The sequence below is a fragment of the Prunus persica genome, chromosome G1 (assembly GCF_000346465.2).
Source record: "Prunus persica cultivar Lovell chromosome G1, Prunus_persica_NCBIv2, whole genome shotgun sequence".
NCBI lineage: Eukaryota > Viridiplantae > Streptophyta > Magnoliopsida > Rosales > Rosaceae > Prunus > Prunus persica.
Genome location: NC_034009.1, coordinates 14,435,138 through 14,451,862, shown reverse-complemented (window position 1 = coordinate 14,451,862; position 16,725 = coordinate 14,435,138). Strand labels below are relative to the sequence as shown.

At 37.2% G+C, this 16,725-nt stretch overlaps 2 protein-coding genes across 2 annotated transcripts; both read left to right on the top strand.

The window, feature by feature from the left end:
* Positions 7,296–10,240, top strand: LOC18792917 (40S ribosomal protein S8). Its single transcript, XM_007223885.2, has 5 exons — positions 7,296–7,415; positions 7,500–7,572; positions 8,744–9,080; positions 9,557–9,726; positions 9,809–10,240. Exons 1-5 carry the CDS (start codon positions 7,412–7,414, stop codon positions 9,891–9,893), a joined length of 669 nt encoding a protein of 222 aa, XP_007223947.1. The 5' UTR covers positions 7,296–7,411; the 3' UTR covers positions 9,894–10,240.
* LOC18788865 (U11/U12 small nuclear ribonucleoprotein 35 kDa protein) lies at positions 11,061–15,286 on the top strand. The gene is made up of 8 exons (XM_007226508.2): positions 11,061–11,279; positions 11,365–11,462; positions 11,619–11,670; positions 11,876–11,946; positions 12,448–12,538; positions 12,618–12,693; positions 13,743–13,821; positions 14,155–15,286. Exons 1-8 carry the CDS (start codon positions 11,129–11,131, stop codon positions 14,470–14,472), a joined length of 936 nt encoding a protein of 311 aa, XP_007226570.2. The 5' UTR covers positions 11,061–11,128; the 3' UTR covers positions 14,473–15,286.

The window sequence follows — 16,725 nt, the reverse complement described above, 5'->3', positions numbered from 1 at the left end:
GCAAAAAAAAAAAAATAATGAAAAATAAAAACTAAAACTAAAACTAAAACTGAAATGGTTATCAAACGGGCCCTTAGTTATCCATTTTCAGTTTTCATTTATAAAAAACTAAGAGCACTTCCACCCATTTGTCATGGCAAAGGGCAAGGGCAAGGCAAAGGTTGGCAAACTCAGGCTATTCTTGCCTTCAGGCTTGCCCAGACTTGACAGGACTCGATCCCAATTCCACTTTGGAATTCGAACCAAGCCCTGTGCGTGTCCGACATCTGGCAACTGACGGGCGCAAATGACCATTTTACCCTTCCTGCTACAGTTACTATGAAAACTTTCCCTGGACTTCTGCCGAAATTTCGGCAGAGTCTCCCCTGTATTTTGACTAAACCCAAAATCTTTCACATGTTAAACAATTAAATAAATCCACACCAACTGCCAGAATAGAATAACCAAGTATTCACCAGCTCCAGTTTTCCACTAAACTAGATATCAGAGCATTTTCTAAAGTTTACAGGGTTTCAAGGACTTTTCCACAAACTCTACCTTACTTGGTGGCGCGGAAGCTAGGAATGGCCCGGTGGTGGATCCTGCGCACTTCTACGGCCTGGGGGCGAAAAACAAGTTTAAAGTTGTGAGTGGACAAAAATAAGGTTCTTGAAAGCAATTTAGAACATAATAACCCCCGTTTTGAAATACATAGGGATAGAAAATCTAACGCATGATTATAATTCAACTCGAGATATTCCAATAAACATAGATAAATATATTTGTATAGATACTCGTATAACTGAACAAGGATATATGGATATAACACATGCGTGAATATCGAAGAAGATGATATATAATGAGTGAAAACAATAACTGCATAAAAGAGCTCAAAAACCTTTGAAACTACCACCTAATTGTACCCCTGTAAAATCCGTCAAATCCCCTGGCAGGTCTCGGGCGACACAAAGTCTAACCGAGCTGCAAACTGGCGAAATCAGGGGACTATGGTCAGCCTGATCCGCCGGCAGGTCTCGATGACACCAAGTTAACTCGAGCCGCTCTGACAAGATACAGGGGATCGTAGTCAGCCTGATCCGCAATCCTGGCAGGTCTCGGGGACACAGAGTCAGCCGAGCCGCAAATTCTGGCAGGTCTCGGGACACCAAGTCTGCCGAGCCGCAAATTCTGGCACTCACGGTCCGAGCGTCCCCGAAACTCGTGAGGCAATGTCAAGTGCACTGACAGAACTGTAAACAGACTGGATGTCCGTAGACATCGGTCCGTCTGAGGGTAATCACCAAATAAAGAGCGGGTACATGGTGGTTTTCCAAAAATAAATAATTTTAGAAAAATCTGATTAATAACTGCAATCTCAATTCTGCTGCTATCTCATCTGATTCGAACCTCAAACTCAACCTTTTATATTACTGGAGCTTCAGTAACTAAGCCTCACGTAAATCAAAGTATTTAACAGTACAAAACATGCTCGAAAGAAACAGTTCATAAAACTTATTCAGATAAACTTATTTATAAAAGCTTCTTTATATAAAATTAATATAAAATCATTTATGTAAACTCATGTATATAAATCATTTATATAACTCATTTGTATAAAATCATTCATGAAAGAAAGTCCACTCACTGCTGGTCCGAGCTAGCTGAACCTCTTAAAGGTCCCTCATGTGGTTCCGTTGGTTCTCTGGTGCCTTACTCGATCGATTTGGTGGAGAATTGAGGGAGAACGAGGAGCTCAAAGTTCGAACTGGAAAATTGGCAAAAATGGCAGATTCCGGCCAGTTCCGGGCGTCCCCAGGTCGGCGGCGGGTCGGTGAAGAACGGTGAGGATGTCACGGTCCCGACGGTACCCACGGCGGAGATCAAGCCGGCCTGTGGTGGCCGGGGTGTCGATGAGAAGATGCGGAGGTCGGGGGAGAATCGCGCGGGAGGAGAGAGAGGAGAGGAGAGAGAAAACTGACGGGGGAGGAGAGAGAGAAGAGATAAAAATCTGACTTTTTCTCAAATTACCGTTTTGCCCTTCGCGGTATTTTGATCGTATTTTCTTCGTTACAATTCCGATTCGAGTCTACTCCGTGTCTACGGACTCGTTTCACCGTGCTCTACGCAACGGCCCAAACGGAATTGCCAAATTCTTTCTCGATCAAAAAGTCAACTTTTCCCTATTAAATAATGCGAGGGCAAAATTGTCTTTTTGCTAGAAGATATTAATCCTACTTTTTAGATATTTTGTTACTTTTTAGATATTTTGTTTTGGGTTATTACAAGACTTATGGAGCCCACTAGCTACACGGGCTGCTGAAGTTCGCTGGAACGTGGAAACGGGGCTTGGGCCCCCTCCTGCCCTCGCCAAGGTTGGGCGCTGAAAGTGTTCTAAGAACAATAAACTTGTTTGGTAACTGTTTTAATTTTCCTCTATACTTTAGCCAATTTTTTCCTTATTAGTTTAAGTTGGATGCTTTAAGCATATTAATATATATTCAACTTGTATAATACGAATTAGACCTAATTCATTATGTTTAAATCTGTAATAGACAATATGGGAAAGAAATAAACTTAGGAACAAAGAGGCAAATGCATGGCTAAACATAACTAACTCCTCGTGAATTTTTCCATAATAGATCTTCTCACACTTGATAAAATGAAAATGAACAAGGAATCAATTAATCCACGGGGTCATAAAACGCGGTGTGGCATGAAAACCAGCATTAATACTAATTAATATTCACTAACCATGCATGCATGCAGACTCATAAAGACAATTAATATGGCCACGATCAGAGGTAAAAAGCAAATATTTAAGCAAAGGAAGAGGAACATGAAGGGGGAGGACAAGTCACAAGTAGTAGGGCATAGCAGTGGATTGGAAATCGGAAGAATCAAGAAGGATAGAAACCTGGGAGATGGGAATAGTCATAGGCGTGTTCGTGTTTCTGGTGTTGTTGGCCTTTATGATTATGTTTATACGTTATATCTTGCCAAGAATTCGTAACTAAATGAGGGGCTTTATACTCTTGTAATAAATTGATTATTTGACACTACTTTATATTTATCTATCACCTACATATAGTTCTTCCCAAGATTTGTTTCGATTCACATTTTTTTCTTTTTTTTACGAGTAATTTTAACATTAGAGCATTGTGTTACACTCCACTCATGTTATAAGCCAACTAGTTCTTTTATTAATGAAGTAGATAATGCATGCCAAGAGAGGAGGTTGGAGTTTTTTATTTTTATTTTTTGAAGTCAACTATTACTTACTTTTATTTTATTTTTGGTAAATCAAAAATTAATATTTAGTAAGCAATAATTGAAGGCATCAGTCCCAATCTCTTGGACTATAAGGGTGCAAGAGATTTGTGGTCACTCACTGTTGGATATAAATTCAACGGTTCACTCACTCTTGCACTCATTTTAAGAAACTTTTTAAAACCATTTGATTAATATCCAACGGTGGGTGACCACAATCTCTTGAACTCTTGTGGTCCAAGAGAGCGGGATTGGCATCAGCCAAATTGTGAAATTGTGAGAGTGAGAATATGAATATGAATTGGGAAGGACATGAGGAGGTGGAAGTGGGACTCCTTAAAGAAAAGTTGCAAAGCAAAGGGAAGAACCGGGAAGGGGGACACTCTAAGCTCAATGTGTCAGAAGCCCATTTGCAGAAAATTCTATTTGAAATTGTTTTCACTTTCAAGTTTTTGTTTACACTTTTGTTAGGCCATCTCCAACCATGTTGGGGTTAAACTCAAATTTCCACCCTCCAAAATATAACTATTCATGTATTTTCAAGACTCAATTTTTTTTTTGCCTCCAACCTTGCAGACTCATAATTTGAGTCCGCAACTTTATTAAATTGTTTACGAATGGTTAACCCCTAAATTTTTTTTCTCGTTAATTTTTCTTGACATCATTCTTGTTCCAACATCTGTGATTTAATTTTCTAAACATTTTAACCTAATAAAATTAAAATTCCAAAACATAATAGAATTTCACTTAAAAATAAAAACAAGTACAACACCATACATATTCCCAGAATAATTCGAATCCTTCATTGAAGCCATTGCCGTAATTGTTTTCCATTTTTCCTTTTACTTTTACTTCATTGGATTCCTTTATCCTCATTCAATAATGTTCTAAACTTTTGCCCACCTCCACTTATGTTCTTTAATTATTTTATGAACCATTTCTCATCCCCTATTGTCATGTTTCAATCATGTTTTAAACTATTGCTCAACTTTGTCCATCTCACTTTATTAGATTCCCTTATCTTTCCCTATCTTTTCCTATCTTCATTCAATTATTTTTTGAACCATTTTCCATCTTGTCTTGTTTCAATCATGTTCTGAACCATTGCTCATCTTTGTTCATCTCACTTTATTAGACTCCCTTATCTTTCCCTATCTTTTCCTATCTCCATTCAATTATTTTCAAACATTTAGGTCATCTCATTCTCTTGTCTATTTAAGAAGTGCTATTTTACTGAATTGACCACACAATCTCCTTCAATCTCATTCTCCTTCTTACAATGAATTCACGTGGGAAGGCTATACAAAATTTCTTTAATGATGATTTTGATGATGATGACCTTCATCAACAGAGGGTTGCAATGACCCTTCAATACCATACATTTTTGTTGGAGCAATATGCTCAACAATCCAAACATGGTGGTTCTGTTATAGGCCGTGGCTATAAGAATCAGAAGAGAAAAAAAATCATAAGAGTCTCATGGAGGACTACTTCTGTGAAAGATCACTTTATCCCTCAGTGGACTTTCGCAGGCGGTTATGCCTGAGAAGAGAGTTTTTTTATTGCATCTTGAATGATGTTGTTGCACATGAGCCATACTTTACCCAGAAGATAGACGTTTGTGGATGACAAAGTCTATCCCTAGAGCAGAAGCTAAAGGCTGTTTTTTGAATGCTCGCATATGGATGCTCAGCAAACTCTACTAACGAGTACTGTAGATTGGGTGAATTTACAGCCCTTGAATGTTTGCGAAATTTTTATTCTATTATTGAAGCCGTGTATGGCTAGTGGTACCTCCATTCCCCAAAATTGGAGCCACTCACATGCCTTGCATTGACCTTTGTCATACATGCCTTCCATAGAGAACATTGTTTGTTGATGATCTTGAACCGAGAAGCAATAGCTTGCGGTGATCGTACCCCGGCTTCGCTCATGCTCGGATCATTTTCCCACAACTTTTGGTACAAACGCAACCAAAATGAGTCGTTTGATTGATTCGTGCCAATAGCCCCATCTTCAGAGATAGAAACCCACCCTTTGCACAATGCTTCATCTTCTTGTGGTTTTCAATTCACACCTCTTTGGGGTTTTGGGGCCATTCTCAACAAGAATGAAAGTAGAATGAAAAAATATAACAAAGGGAGAAAGGAAAAAAAAAGATTTTGGGTGGATTATTTACCAAATGAATGGCTATTTATATAGTTTGGAATAAGTTTTGTGGTTGGTTCTGATTTAGATTAATTATAAATATTATTTTGATCGTTGGATTTAAATTTGAGTTGTTGGATGTGAAATTTAATCGTTCAAATTGCCTAAAATTAATCCTTATCATTAATGTAAAATATAGCTATTGGAATAAAATAAAATATAAAAAAACAGCACAGCACAACTTTTGAAAATATAGCCGTTGGAATCAGCTTACACAAGGACCAGCTGTGTCGCACAACTTGCTGGCCAGACAGCAAACCTGTCATGCGGGGCCCAACAGTTTTTCGTCTTCATGTGGGCTTCCAAGCCAGATTTAAAAAAAGCAGAGTTTGGGCCCATATAAAATATCAGTCCAGGCAATACTTGGATTGGAATTCCACCCCAAATTTGACATTTCTCAAATTTCCACCCTCCAAAATACATGGGTTGGAGAAGATTTGTGGACTCAAAACTCATAATTTGGCTTTCCACCCATTAGGTTGGAGATGGCCTTACTTCTCCTTCCCATCCTCCCCTCTCATCCTCTTTCTCAAATTCTTCCTCACTCTCATTCTCACTCTCATTTTCCTCTATACTCTAGCAAAAAAAAAAAAATGAAAAAAAAAAACAAAACTAAAATACAAATGGTTATCAAACGGGCCCTTAGTTATCTATTTTCAAATTTCATTTGTAAAAAACTAAGAACAATAAACTTGTTTGGTAATTATTTTCAGTTTTCAAATAAAAAATAACATGAAAAATGTTTGAAACTTGTTTGTTAATTGTTTTAAGTTTTTGTTATTTTTTAGTGCCATGTGCCTGAGTCTAATAGTCATTGTGGAGTGGTCGAGGGTAATAGGTGGGTCTACTTGCTCAAGGTTTGAGCTTCGTATCATAATTTGAAATCTAACTTAGTTGAGTAATAATACAACTTTGAAGTAACACCTATTTATGTGACACTGAAACAACGAAATGAAATTTCATTAGGTCAACTGAACTTGATGTTATAAAATGAAAATACATGGTACAAAGATTTTGTAACATTTTTCAAAGTCACAATGGAATTTTGGTGTTTCGGATCTGGATGTCCTTAGGTGAGTTTAAGGGTCCCAAGGCTCTAGTCAGGTCTGTGGCCAAACGCAAGAGTCAAGCGACCATGTCCAAGTTGAAAGGTCCCATGTAACGGGATTTGGGACTAGAGTGCGATACATGTATGATGATGTAGAATTGGTTAATGAGAAAAAGTGACCCAAAAAAAAAAAATTTACCTTCACTATGAAAGAAAAAAAAGAAAAAGGAAAATGATTATTAAACATGTTTTTAGTTTTCAATTTTCAAAGTGAAAACAAAAATTAAAAACTAAAAACGAAATGATGGTGAAACTAGATTATAATAACTTATTAATAAAATTGAATTTCAAAATTGAAAGAGTGAAATTGACACGTGAGTTCAAAAAATTAGTGGGTGCAAACAAACGCCAATGGGGCTAGCCAAGTGGAAAATAATCTTGATTTACAAATCAATGATCTCGTCTATCGAACCTTGACTTGTAGTTGTAGAAAACCCACCGTCCCCAATATCATTTGTATAAAAAAAAAACAAATGCTCTTTCTTTTAGGGGTTACCTAATAGGTTATTTTTGAATTCCAACTGATAAACAAAAATCCAACATAAGTATTGATAAACAAAAGGAATGTTTTCTAATTGAAATAAAAAGACTAATTAGTAATTCATAGAAAAACAAACCTCATAAAAAACGCTTCAAAAAGGGGAAAAAAAAATTTAAAAGAAAAAAAAAGAGAGAGTAGCAAAAAGGACGAAAATGTCCTTGATGCTCGTATATTATTGCCCTAGGGTTTTGACCGTCAGCCTCTTTTAAACAAAGGAGGGGTTGAGAGTTTACTTTAGCCGAAGCGCAGCGGAGAGAGCTCGTTCGCGGTCTCAACTCACCGAAGCTCTCTCTCTCCAGTCGGGAACCATGGGTACCTCTCAGACCCTCTCACTCTCTGTCTCTCTGTGTGTTTTTCGTGCAATGGCTGATGGTTTTTGTCTGTGATAATTTGTAGGTATCTCACGTGACTCGATGCACAAGAGACGTGCCACTGGAGGCAAGAAGAAGGCATGGAGGAAGAAGAGAAAGTAAATGCTCTTCCACTTTCAATCCCATTTCTCTTCCTAATCTCTTTGGTTTACTCTTTGTTTGGTTTTTTCTATTTTTTCTTTTCACTTTTGTATTATACTTTGCTTGGTATTTTTAATAGTTTGCGGTGTTTTTGTCCTGTTTCAATTCTTGTTTCGATTAGGCTACAGATCTGTTAGTAACCGGAAATTATTACTGGGTTTTTGATTTGGTCTTCGTTTCTTATATCGGTCTTGATCTCTGGTTGATTGGTGATTGCTACACTAATTACTGATTTCTTTGCTGAAATCATGACTAGTTTTTGTCTTATAGAATGTATTCTGTTTCTATGTTATGCTGTTCGTTTGTTTTGATGTGGTTAGAGATAATGCTAGTGAATGAAACGGATGTTTTCAGCCATTGTTAGTACTTTTACTCTGGCCCAAAACTAAGCCTTCTTAAACTGGTATTCTTTTTTATTTGTTATTCTGTTTTCTATGCAATGATATGCGTATTGTTGATTTTAGTTTTTGATCATCCATTTTGACCCTTGTTTTTTTGTTAGGTTTGATCTTTGTAGTTGGCTCCATCCAGTTTACCTTATCTAGGTTTACAACTATTGTAGATAAAACAATGTTCATTTCATTATGGTTTGTTTTGTTGCCGTTAATGAATTTGGGAGTTTGTTAGTCCTCTTAATGTGCTTTCCCATCGGTATTCTTGGGACACCATTTCAGGCAGTGATATCAGTAAAGACAATGTGATATGACCCTGAGATTATAAACTTGGTTTCTGTCCTTGGGTTGACAGTTCAGTTGTATATCCATCAACCTTATAAGAGTCTCTCTAATGTTTGAGTAGTTGTACAATAACTTAAATAATCAGTTTGGATATTGAATCTCTTTGGGAGGGATACTCACGTTACCCATTCTTAGAGAACTCAAGCTACGTGACATTGCCTAGAATGGGAAATCCGAAGTAATTGCTATTTGGTTCTGTACTCAAATATTTAATCATCTAGAGACATGTACAAACCCTAATTAACATCAATCATTTATGCTTCATGGATTTCTAAGAACTAAGATTGTTGATTTTGCCTGAATGTTTGAGGGTTCAAGTTGAAATTTGCATGGTGCATCAATTGGGGATTATTTTTTTTCTCATTGTTTTCAATCTTTTTGGCTTATCCAGGTATGAGCTCGGCCGTCAGCCTGCAAATACTAAGCTTTCAAGCAACAAGACTGTTAGGCGAATCCGTGTGCGGGGAGGCAATGTGAAATGGAGAGCTCTCAGGTTGGATACTGGTAACTTCTCATGGGGTAGTGAAGCTGTTACTCGTAAAACCCGTCTCCTGGATGTTGTATACAATGCCTCAAACAATGAACTTGTTAGAACCCAAACTCTGGTGAAAAGTGCCATTGTCCAGGTGGATGCAGCTCCATTTAAGCAATGGTACCTTCAACATTACGGAGTTGAAATTGGCAGAAAGAAGAAGACTGCTGCTGCTGCTAAGAAGGATACCCCAGAGGTAATTGTTTTGTGAATACCTTTATTTGCCATATTTTTCTTTGTAGATTTTATTAAGGATTTTGGTGTCTCGAATTCAGTTTACCTCTTGTAAATTTTGGGTTATTGGTTAGGATAAACTTGAGCCCTTGCTCTTTCCTAATTATCATCATTGTCATTTTAGAACAACTTGGTTTGAAAAATAAGGGCCACTCACTTCTTTCCTGTTGCATTTTGACTTCTACCTGCACATGGTTCTTGAATTGTGTTGTGGGAGCAGTGAGAAGTGTTAATGATGGAAAATCTTACAGTCCAATTTATTGGTGGTAAAATTGAATGCATATAGATTTTTACTCTACCCTAGTTTCCCACCAAACTCATATGTGCCTGTCCATGGTTTTTGCAGAAGCATAGTTTGTATCTTTTGTATTTTTGCTTCTAGGATTGCATGTCGTAGGCTAATTACTAACAAGTTTCATCTCATATATGTATAAGCAGGAGGGAGAAGCAACTACAGAGGAAGCAAAGAAGAGTAACCATGTTGCGAGAAAGCTTGAGAAGCGTCAGCAAGGTCGCACCCTGGACGGCCATATTGAAGAGCAGTTTGGGGGTGGGAGATTGCTTGCTTGCATATCTTCCCGTCCAGGCCAATGTGGCAGAGCTGATGGGTGAGTCTAATACCTCGTGTTAATATTTTCAATTTTACTTTTTCTTGCATCATCTTATTTTGTATCTTTCATATTTTATCAGGTACATCTTGGAAGGTAAGGAACTGGAGTTTTACATGAAGAAGCTCCAGAGGAAGAAGGGAAAGGGTGCTGGTGCTGCTGCATAAACACTTCATTGACCAGACTTTTGTCCCTTTTGGCTTCGCATGAGATTTGTTTTAGTTTGAACCTTTTAATTTGCCTAGGGACATACATGTTGGTTGCCTGTGCTAATGCAAGTCTTTCAAGTTTTCTAGGCATCTCTGGTATTCCAGATTTAGAAGATTTTGACAATTTTGCTGACCGAGCTGGGTCCTTTTATTGTTATTTGATATTTTTATTGTGCTAGTCAAAGTAATTTACTGGATGAGTCAATGTAGAGTTTGGTGGATTTTGATACATTTCTATCCAGAGTTTTATGAACTCTATATATCTTGTGGCAATCAATTGGCGTTTTGAAGTATTTCTTATTGAACAAAATTGGGATTTTGAAGCATTGAAATCTTGTTCATCAACAATAGTGATTGATTTGCTGGGATTCAGTTAACTCGATTTGAGATGCTAGAGTGCAGTCTGCAAAAATTTGACTTGTAGCTACAGATTGGCACCTTTTATACAGATTGCAAAAAAAATTTCTGTAGGTTTGAAAATATCGTTGCACACCAATTCATTTTCATGGACTTGCTAACCTTCATGAACTTTCAGTCTTCAGGCGGTCCAAGCTTGTCTTCATCTTGATGAATGTTTCTTCTTTAATTTACTATGCACCTTCACACACTTATCCAAGTTGCCTGAAAAAGAACTTGCCTTTGTTTATTTAGGTCTATAGTTTCCTTGCCTAATGGATTAAGTTTGATGTATGAGAAGTTGCGGCATATGTGCATGAAGTATGATGCAGGGCTTTAAAAAACTTGGGGATTTTAAGGTTAGGTGGTTGCAGAAAACTCATGTAAAAGAGAATTCTATTGTCACTCTCTATCTCCTAAAACAAACTCCGCAATTCGTTACCCGAAATGCCCATTTTACCTCCCATTAAAAATAAAATTGAAGAAGAAAAACACCCAACCCCATCCCAGTGTTGAGATTTTTCGTTTTTGGGAGGTGGGGGCGGTAGCTTCAGCAAGAGGGGAAAACACAGTTTAGAGAGAGTAAGGGTGGTTTGAGTAAGATCGGGGTGTCTAGAGAATTCCACAACTAAAATTGTGGGCTGGTACAAAATGGGCCCAAACAATATTTTCACGAAACCCAGTTGTGAACTTTTTGTTTTCTTTTTCGATTGCTTCTACACAAATACAATGTGTCTGTGTGTGTATGTGTGTGAGAGAGAGAGAGAGAGAGAGAGAGAGAGAGAGAGAGAGAGCAAATGCAAATGAGTGGGCGGAACGTAAATGTAAACTCAGTGTTCTACGCGGAGGCGTATCATCCGGTTCAAGCGGGAAGCATAGACGGCACCGACATTCTCCCTCACGACAACGCTGTCTACAGAGCCTTCCTTTGCTCCTCCGCTGGCCTCTGTATGTAAACTTACTCTCTTTCCTTCCCTCCTCTACTTCTTCTTATTTCTACTTTCCTCCCCATAACTCTTTCCCCCTTTTGCAGATGACCCCTTGGGCGATCCCAAGCTTATCGGCGACCCTTATTGCACCCTCTTCGTCGGCCACCTCTCTCACCTCACCACCGAACAATCTCTTCGCAAGGTCATTTCCATACCTCTCTCTCTCTGTGCTTGGTTTCCCAAGACAATTAAGCATACAAAGAGAAAGAAGGTTCTTCAATTGTCGTCGATAGAGTTAGAAACCCAATGCTGTGCGAATATTTTGGTCTGAAAATGAATTTTCTATTTGGGTTTTCAGGCTTTGAGCAAGTATGGTCGAGTGAAGGACTTGCGCTTGGTCAGGCACATTGGTAAGCTTAGCTTCTTAATTTTGCTTTGAAAAATTTATAAGGCTTAACTTAATTTCTAATCTTACATAAAATTATTCTACTTGTAGGAAAAAAAAAACTTCAAATGTTTAGTAGTATGCATATGGTTTGCAAAAAAATTGTTCTTTTTGACAGTGTAATACTATGAGGGTTCACCTTTATAAGTTTCTTGTTACTTTTCTTGCAGTAACTGGTGCCTCACGCGGCTATGCATTTGTTGAATATGAAACCGAAAGGGAGATGCAGCGTGCATATAAGGTGCTGCTGCAACTTGTTAGCCACTCTTAATATGATATGGAATTTGTTCATATATGTGTCCATCTTTATGTATTGGGGAATTCTACTTTGACACTGTGGTAATGATCATGAATTTGTTCTCATGTACATGTCCTTCACTAATATTTTTGAAGTTATATCCACATGCCTTGTCATCATATCTCACTCATAGCTGCTCGATTTCTAAACACAGCTATTAGGTAACATGTGTTTACCTAATGCAACAGTATTGGTGGCGCCTTGCTTCTTTGAACGAATTAGATATCACTTTCTAAAATGGTCTTTATACTTAAGTGTGAAGTGAAACTTCGGGAAGGTTTAACAGAAAACAAGTCTTGATGGGCAAACTAATAGGGCAGATTAGATTCAAGTCTTATGAGTAGCCACATATGTTTATTGTGGGGGTGTTAATGTTTATGAAAGTTTGATCAGCATATATCATAACATGTCTATGGTGAGTCTAAGTTAGTTGCTTTTTTGCAGGAAGCTCACCATTCCTTTATTGATGATTCTGAAGTTATAGTTGATTACAACAGACAGCAGTTGATGCCAGGGTGGATTCCAAGAAGATTAGGTCAGTTAAATATTCTCATTCTTCTTACAAGTTTATCGTACATAGATCAAATTCATGTTATTTTTGTTGTTTTCACCAGGAGGGGGTCTTGGTGGTAAGAAGGAATCTGGACAACTTCGTTTCGGAGGACGTGAAAGACCATTTCGAGCTCCCCTGTATGCATTACTTCCTTATTAGATGTAACATATTCTATGAGAGTGCTGTTAAACGAACCCTAAAATTAACTGAGTACACCCTATGATCTAAGTACACCCTAATATTTTAATTAAAATGTAAAATTAACTAAGTACACCCTATAAAACTACCAAAGATACCCCGATACACCCTAATACTTGTAGCATTATTTTATAATTGATTTTTAGCTTGATTTTTTGAATAGTGTTTATAAATCTTTGACTTTTCATATGGATTTATGCTTCTACTAAAACTGTTGACACTTTTTTGCAATTCCAAGTTCTTGCAATCACCACATCTTTCGTTAAAACACAATAGGACAAGCAATCTTTTGATTAGGGTTGAATATGGTTAGTAGGGTGTACTTATTAAAATTATATTTGTTTCACAATTCCATATATCCTTTTTGGTCATTTTATATTAGGGTAAATCAGTAATTCAATATATACTTTTATAATAGGGTGTACTCAGTTAATTTTAGGGTTCGTTTAGCAGCACTCTTCTATAAACGTGTAGTGAATTAGTTGTTACACTCGTCGCTCTATCTCAATTTGCCAGATATAGAGTTTTCATGCTCCTTAAGTCAGAAGAGGAGGAAAGAAGAGTTTCAGACTTACTGTTGTACTAAAATGGTTTTAGGAACTTACTCCTTTTGTATAATTTATTCTTTGTTTAAAGTGTAGGCATAGTGCCTTAAAAATCCTATTTAGATATTTAATGGGCAAGAAACATGATGGGAAGGACTGCTTTTTCTTGGGAAGAGGAAGAACTAAGTGAAAAGATTCTCAGTTTGCATTCTACCCTGTTTCTGTGGCAAGCCACTGGAGCATTAATTATTAACTCCCTTAGCAAGCAAGGTTGGTTAAAGTGTAACCAGGGGCTAGAAGTTCAGCTTAGGCAGAGATAATCTAGGGTTCTGAGGCCATACATTTAAATTTTTAATCTTTTATAGTTTTGTTATGGAAAGTTACATTGTGCTTTTGTTTGTGGTGTTAATGACTCTAAACCTTTTATTTTTCCGGGTAACCAGGCGTTCAATCCCGTATGATGATTTAGAGAGACTTGGGATCCCACCTCCTCCAGAAGGAAGATACATGTCACGCTATCAGGTATTTTTCTTTTGGCCCTGTTAGCCATGTATGGTTCGTCATAAATTAGGTGCATACTTACCTGCATTTGCTACAATCTCAGCTCAACTAAACATTTGATATGTAGATACAAATTAATTAACTTTTGAAATAACATATATACATACATATATTTATAGTTTCTACACTAGTGGAGTACATGTATGGTTCCTCATGAATGTATATTGTTCTTCCCAATTTCTGCAGCATATAGTAGCAACTGCTCAAAGCAGACTAGATAATTTAGTTTTGGAGCATTACCAGACCTCTACTCCGAAACTTCTATCAGTCTTTGTTTCTTATTTATGTTTGTAGGTCCCATCCCCACCCAGAAGGAAAAGGAACTCTGTGGATAGGGAGGAAGGTATTCATAAAAGGTCCATGGAGAGGGGAGCGAACACGCGCAAAAGCAGTCCTGTGGAGAAGGAAGAAAGGTCTCACAAAAGATCTATGGACCCAGAGGACCATTCATTCAAAAGGAGCTCTGTTGAGACAGAACACCATCGCAACAGGAGCTCCATTGACAGAGCAGAGCGCTCTCACAAGAGGACCTCGAGGGATAGGGATGATCGTTCTCACAAGCGGCACAAGTCCCATCGCCATGAGAGATCCACTAGCCATGATCACTATTAAGATTTGCAATTGGGAAAGGCACCAAGGAGTTATGGAAAGACCCACTAAGGAGAGGAGTCACTACTAGTGATAAATATCAGTGTGCAAACAGCAAGGTGCTTGCTTAAGACCCTGCTGGAACACTAAAGAACTAGTGATCAAGCACATTTTGGCCAGGAGCTAGTGGTGATCCGGATTCAAGTCAAAACATCGGCATGAGTTAAATGTCTTAGCTGTTAACCATAACAGTCCAAAATAGTTTACATTCCTGCAAAGTTAGCCAACCCATTTCTCATCCTGTTTACTCATATGTGAAAGCTAGCACCAAGGCTACAGGATTTAGGTTACAGCAGGATTGTGGCTTTGTTGGTGATGCAGATGGCTGCTGTGGAATTGACTATACGACTATTTTGAACTTGTTTTACTTCGCAAAGTCGGGAAACATCATTTGAGTTATGCTTCCAGCTCAATAAAGTTCTCTTATTCAATGTTCCCAAGGGTATAAAGAGCATGAAAGTTTCTCGTTCAATGCAACTTTGGTGAAACCAAAGCCATCCTAAGTTTACAGGAAAGAAGAAGTCAGCAAATCTTACCTCTATTATCTGTGTAGTATATTTATAGTGAAGCTAATATATTTCGCCTGATAGTATGATATTTGTGGACTGATGGTTTGCCAACCGCTTTGTTGAACGGCTTTTTTGGATCTTTTGGTGGTGTTGTAGAAGTATGCCGATGGTGAGGGCAATGTGCTCGCCCCTTTGCATTCAAGTTCGAATCCCTCCCTGTAAATCACAGTAATTTAGGGTTTGTTTGAAAGTAACTTGTTATGGCTGTAGAAAAGCAGAACACTCCTCGATAGTTTTGGTTTAACTCGAAAGTGTCATGTTAGAGGGAGAAAGTGTCAGTTTTGTGTACACTTCATTTTTCCACACAAAAGTTAAATAATTGTGTACTAGGGTGTGATGGGTAGCTTCATATGTTCACTTCATCTTAGCATTCAAATACCTAAAAACTATTAACACAAGTGAAATAAAGCCATGTTTGTAATAGCTAAGAGTAAAAAAAATAACGTTGTAGCCATGCATATGCATTAGATATTGGATCAACGATAGCTAGTCTCATGCATTAGATATTACATTCATGTGCTTGTATTGTATTAGTCTCTCAACATGCGTGTGACGTCAGCACATGCCAATAAGTTTTTCTTTTTAAAATTTTTATTTATAGAGAACTATTGTTAAATATGAAAGCTCATTTTCTTTCTTAATTATATATATATATATTAAAAATAAACTATTATTTTACGTATATGCCCCTTTAAAATGTGATTGTTATGTTTTGAAAAAAAATTCTTAATGCGAGCAATTTTAGGGTTATTCGAAAATATAACAAAACATTTTGCTTTATAGTGGGTTTAACTCAAGGAAATCTTTTGTAATCAACATATGATAAATGAACTATTTTAGTTTTGGGCTAGCTCAATTAGGTTTATACTTTTGTTGGTTATAGGTCAATGAGAAAGCCCATGTGTAGGGATGACAATTTTCCCTACGGGTAAGGATTTTCATGAGGATTCGACCCTAATGGGTCGAGAGTATTTTTGCTCATTACTTTAACCGAAGGTGTACGCTCATCATCATTCTCAAAAGTTGACACATGTTCATGGATTTAACTATAGTTAATTTTTTATTTTTTACTTTTTCGATGACATTATTATGAGAGATAAACAACACTTTAATAAAATTTTTCCTAATTTACCCTTATTCTAACCCAACAAACTTTCCATTTTTCTAAATTTATTACCCATGAAGGGAATAACCCAAATAAATAATTGGCAACAGCAGGACGATCATTACACAAAAAATTAGCAAAGGTCAGATGTTTATCATTCAAAATAATTTAATTAGCTTTTTAGTGTTTTCCATGCATTGTCTATAATATTTTTATACACTACGTTACAACAAATCCTAAAGTCACTCCCATTCAATTTCGATCAATACAAATTCAAAACTGAAGAGTTAACATTGCTATATGATATTTTGATTAGTAAAAAAGTATAAATAAAATCTGAAAACCTAATTAAGTTTCAAAAGAAGAAACATTTCAAAAGGAATTAATGTGTGTAAAAGCAATGGGGCAAAACTATTTGAGAGTTGTTATGGTGCTAATATTAGAGTGGATGATCCATATCCAATTTGTAACGGGAGCAGAAAATCCTCCATCTCCCTCTCTCTCCTTCACTTACGTCTCAACTCGTTCTGCCATCTTTAATTG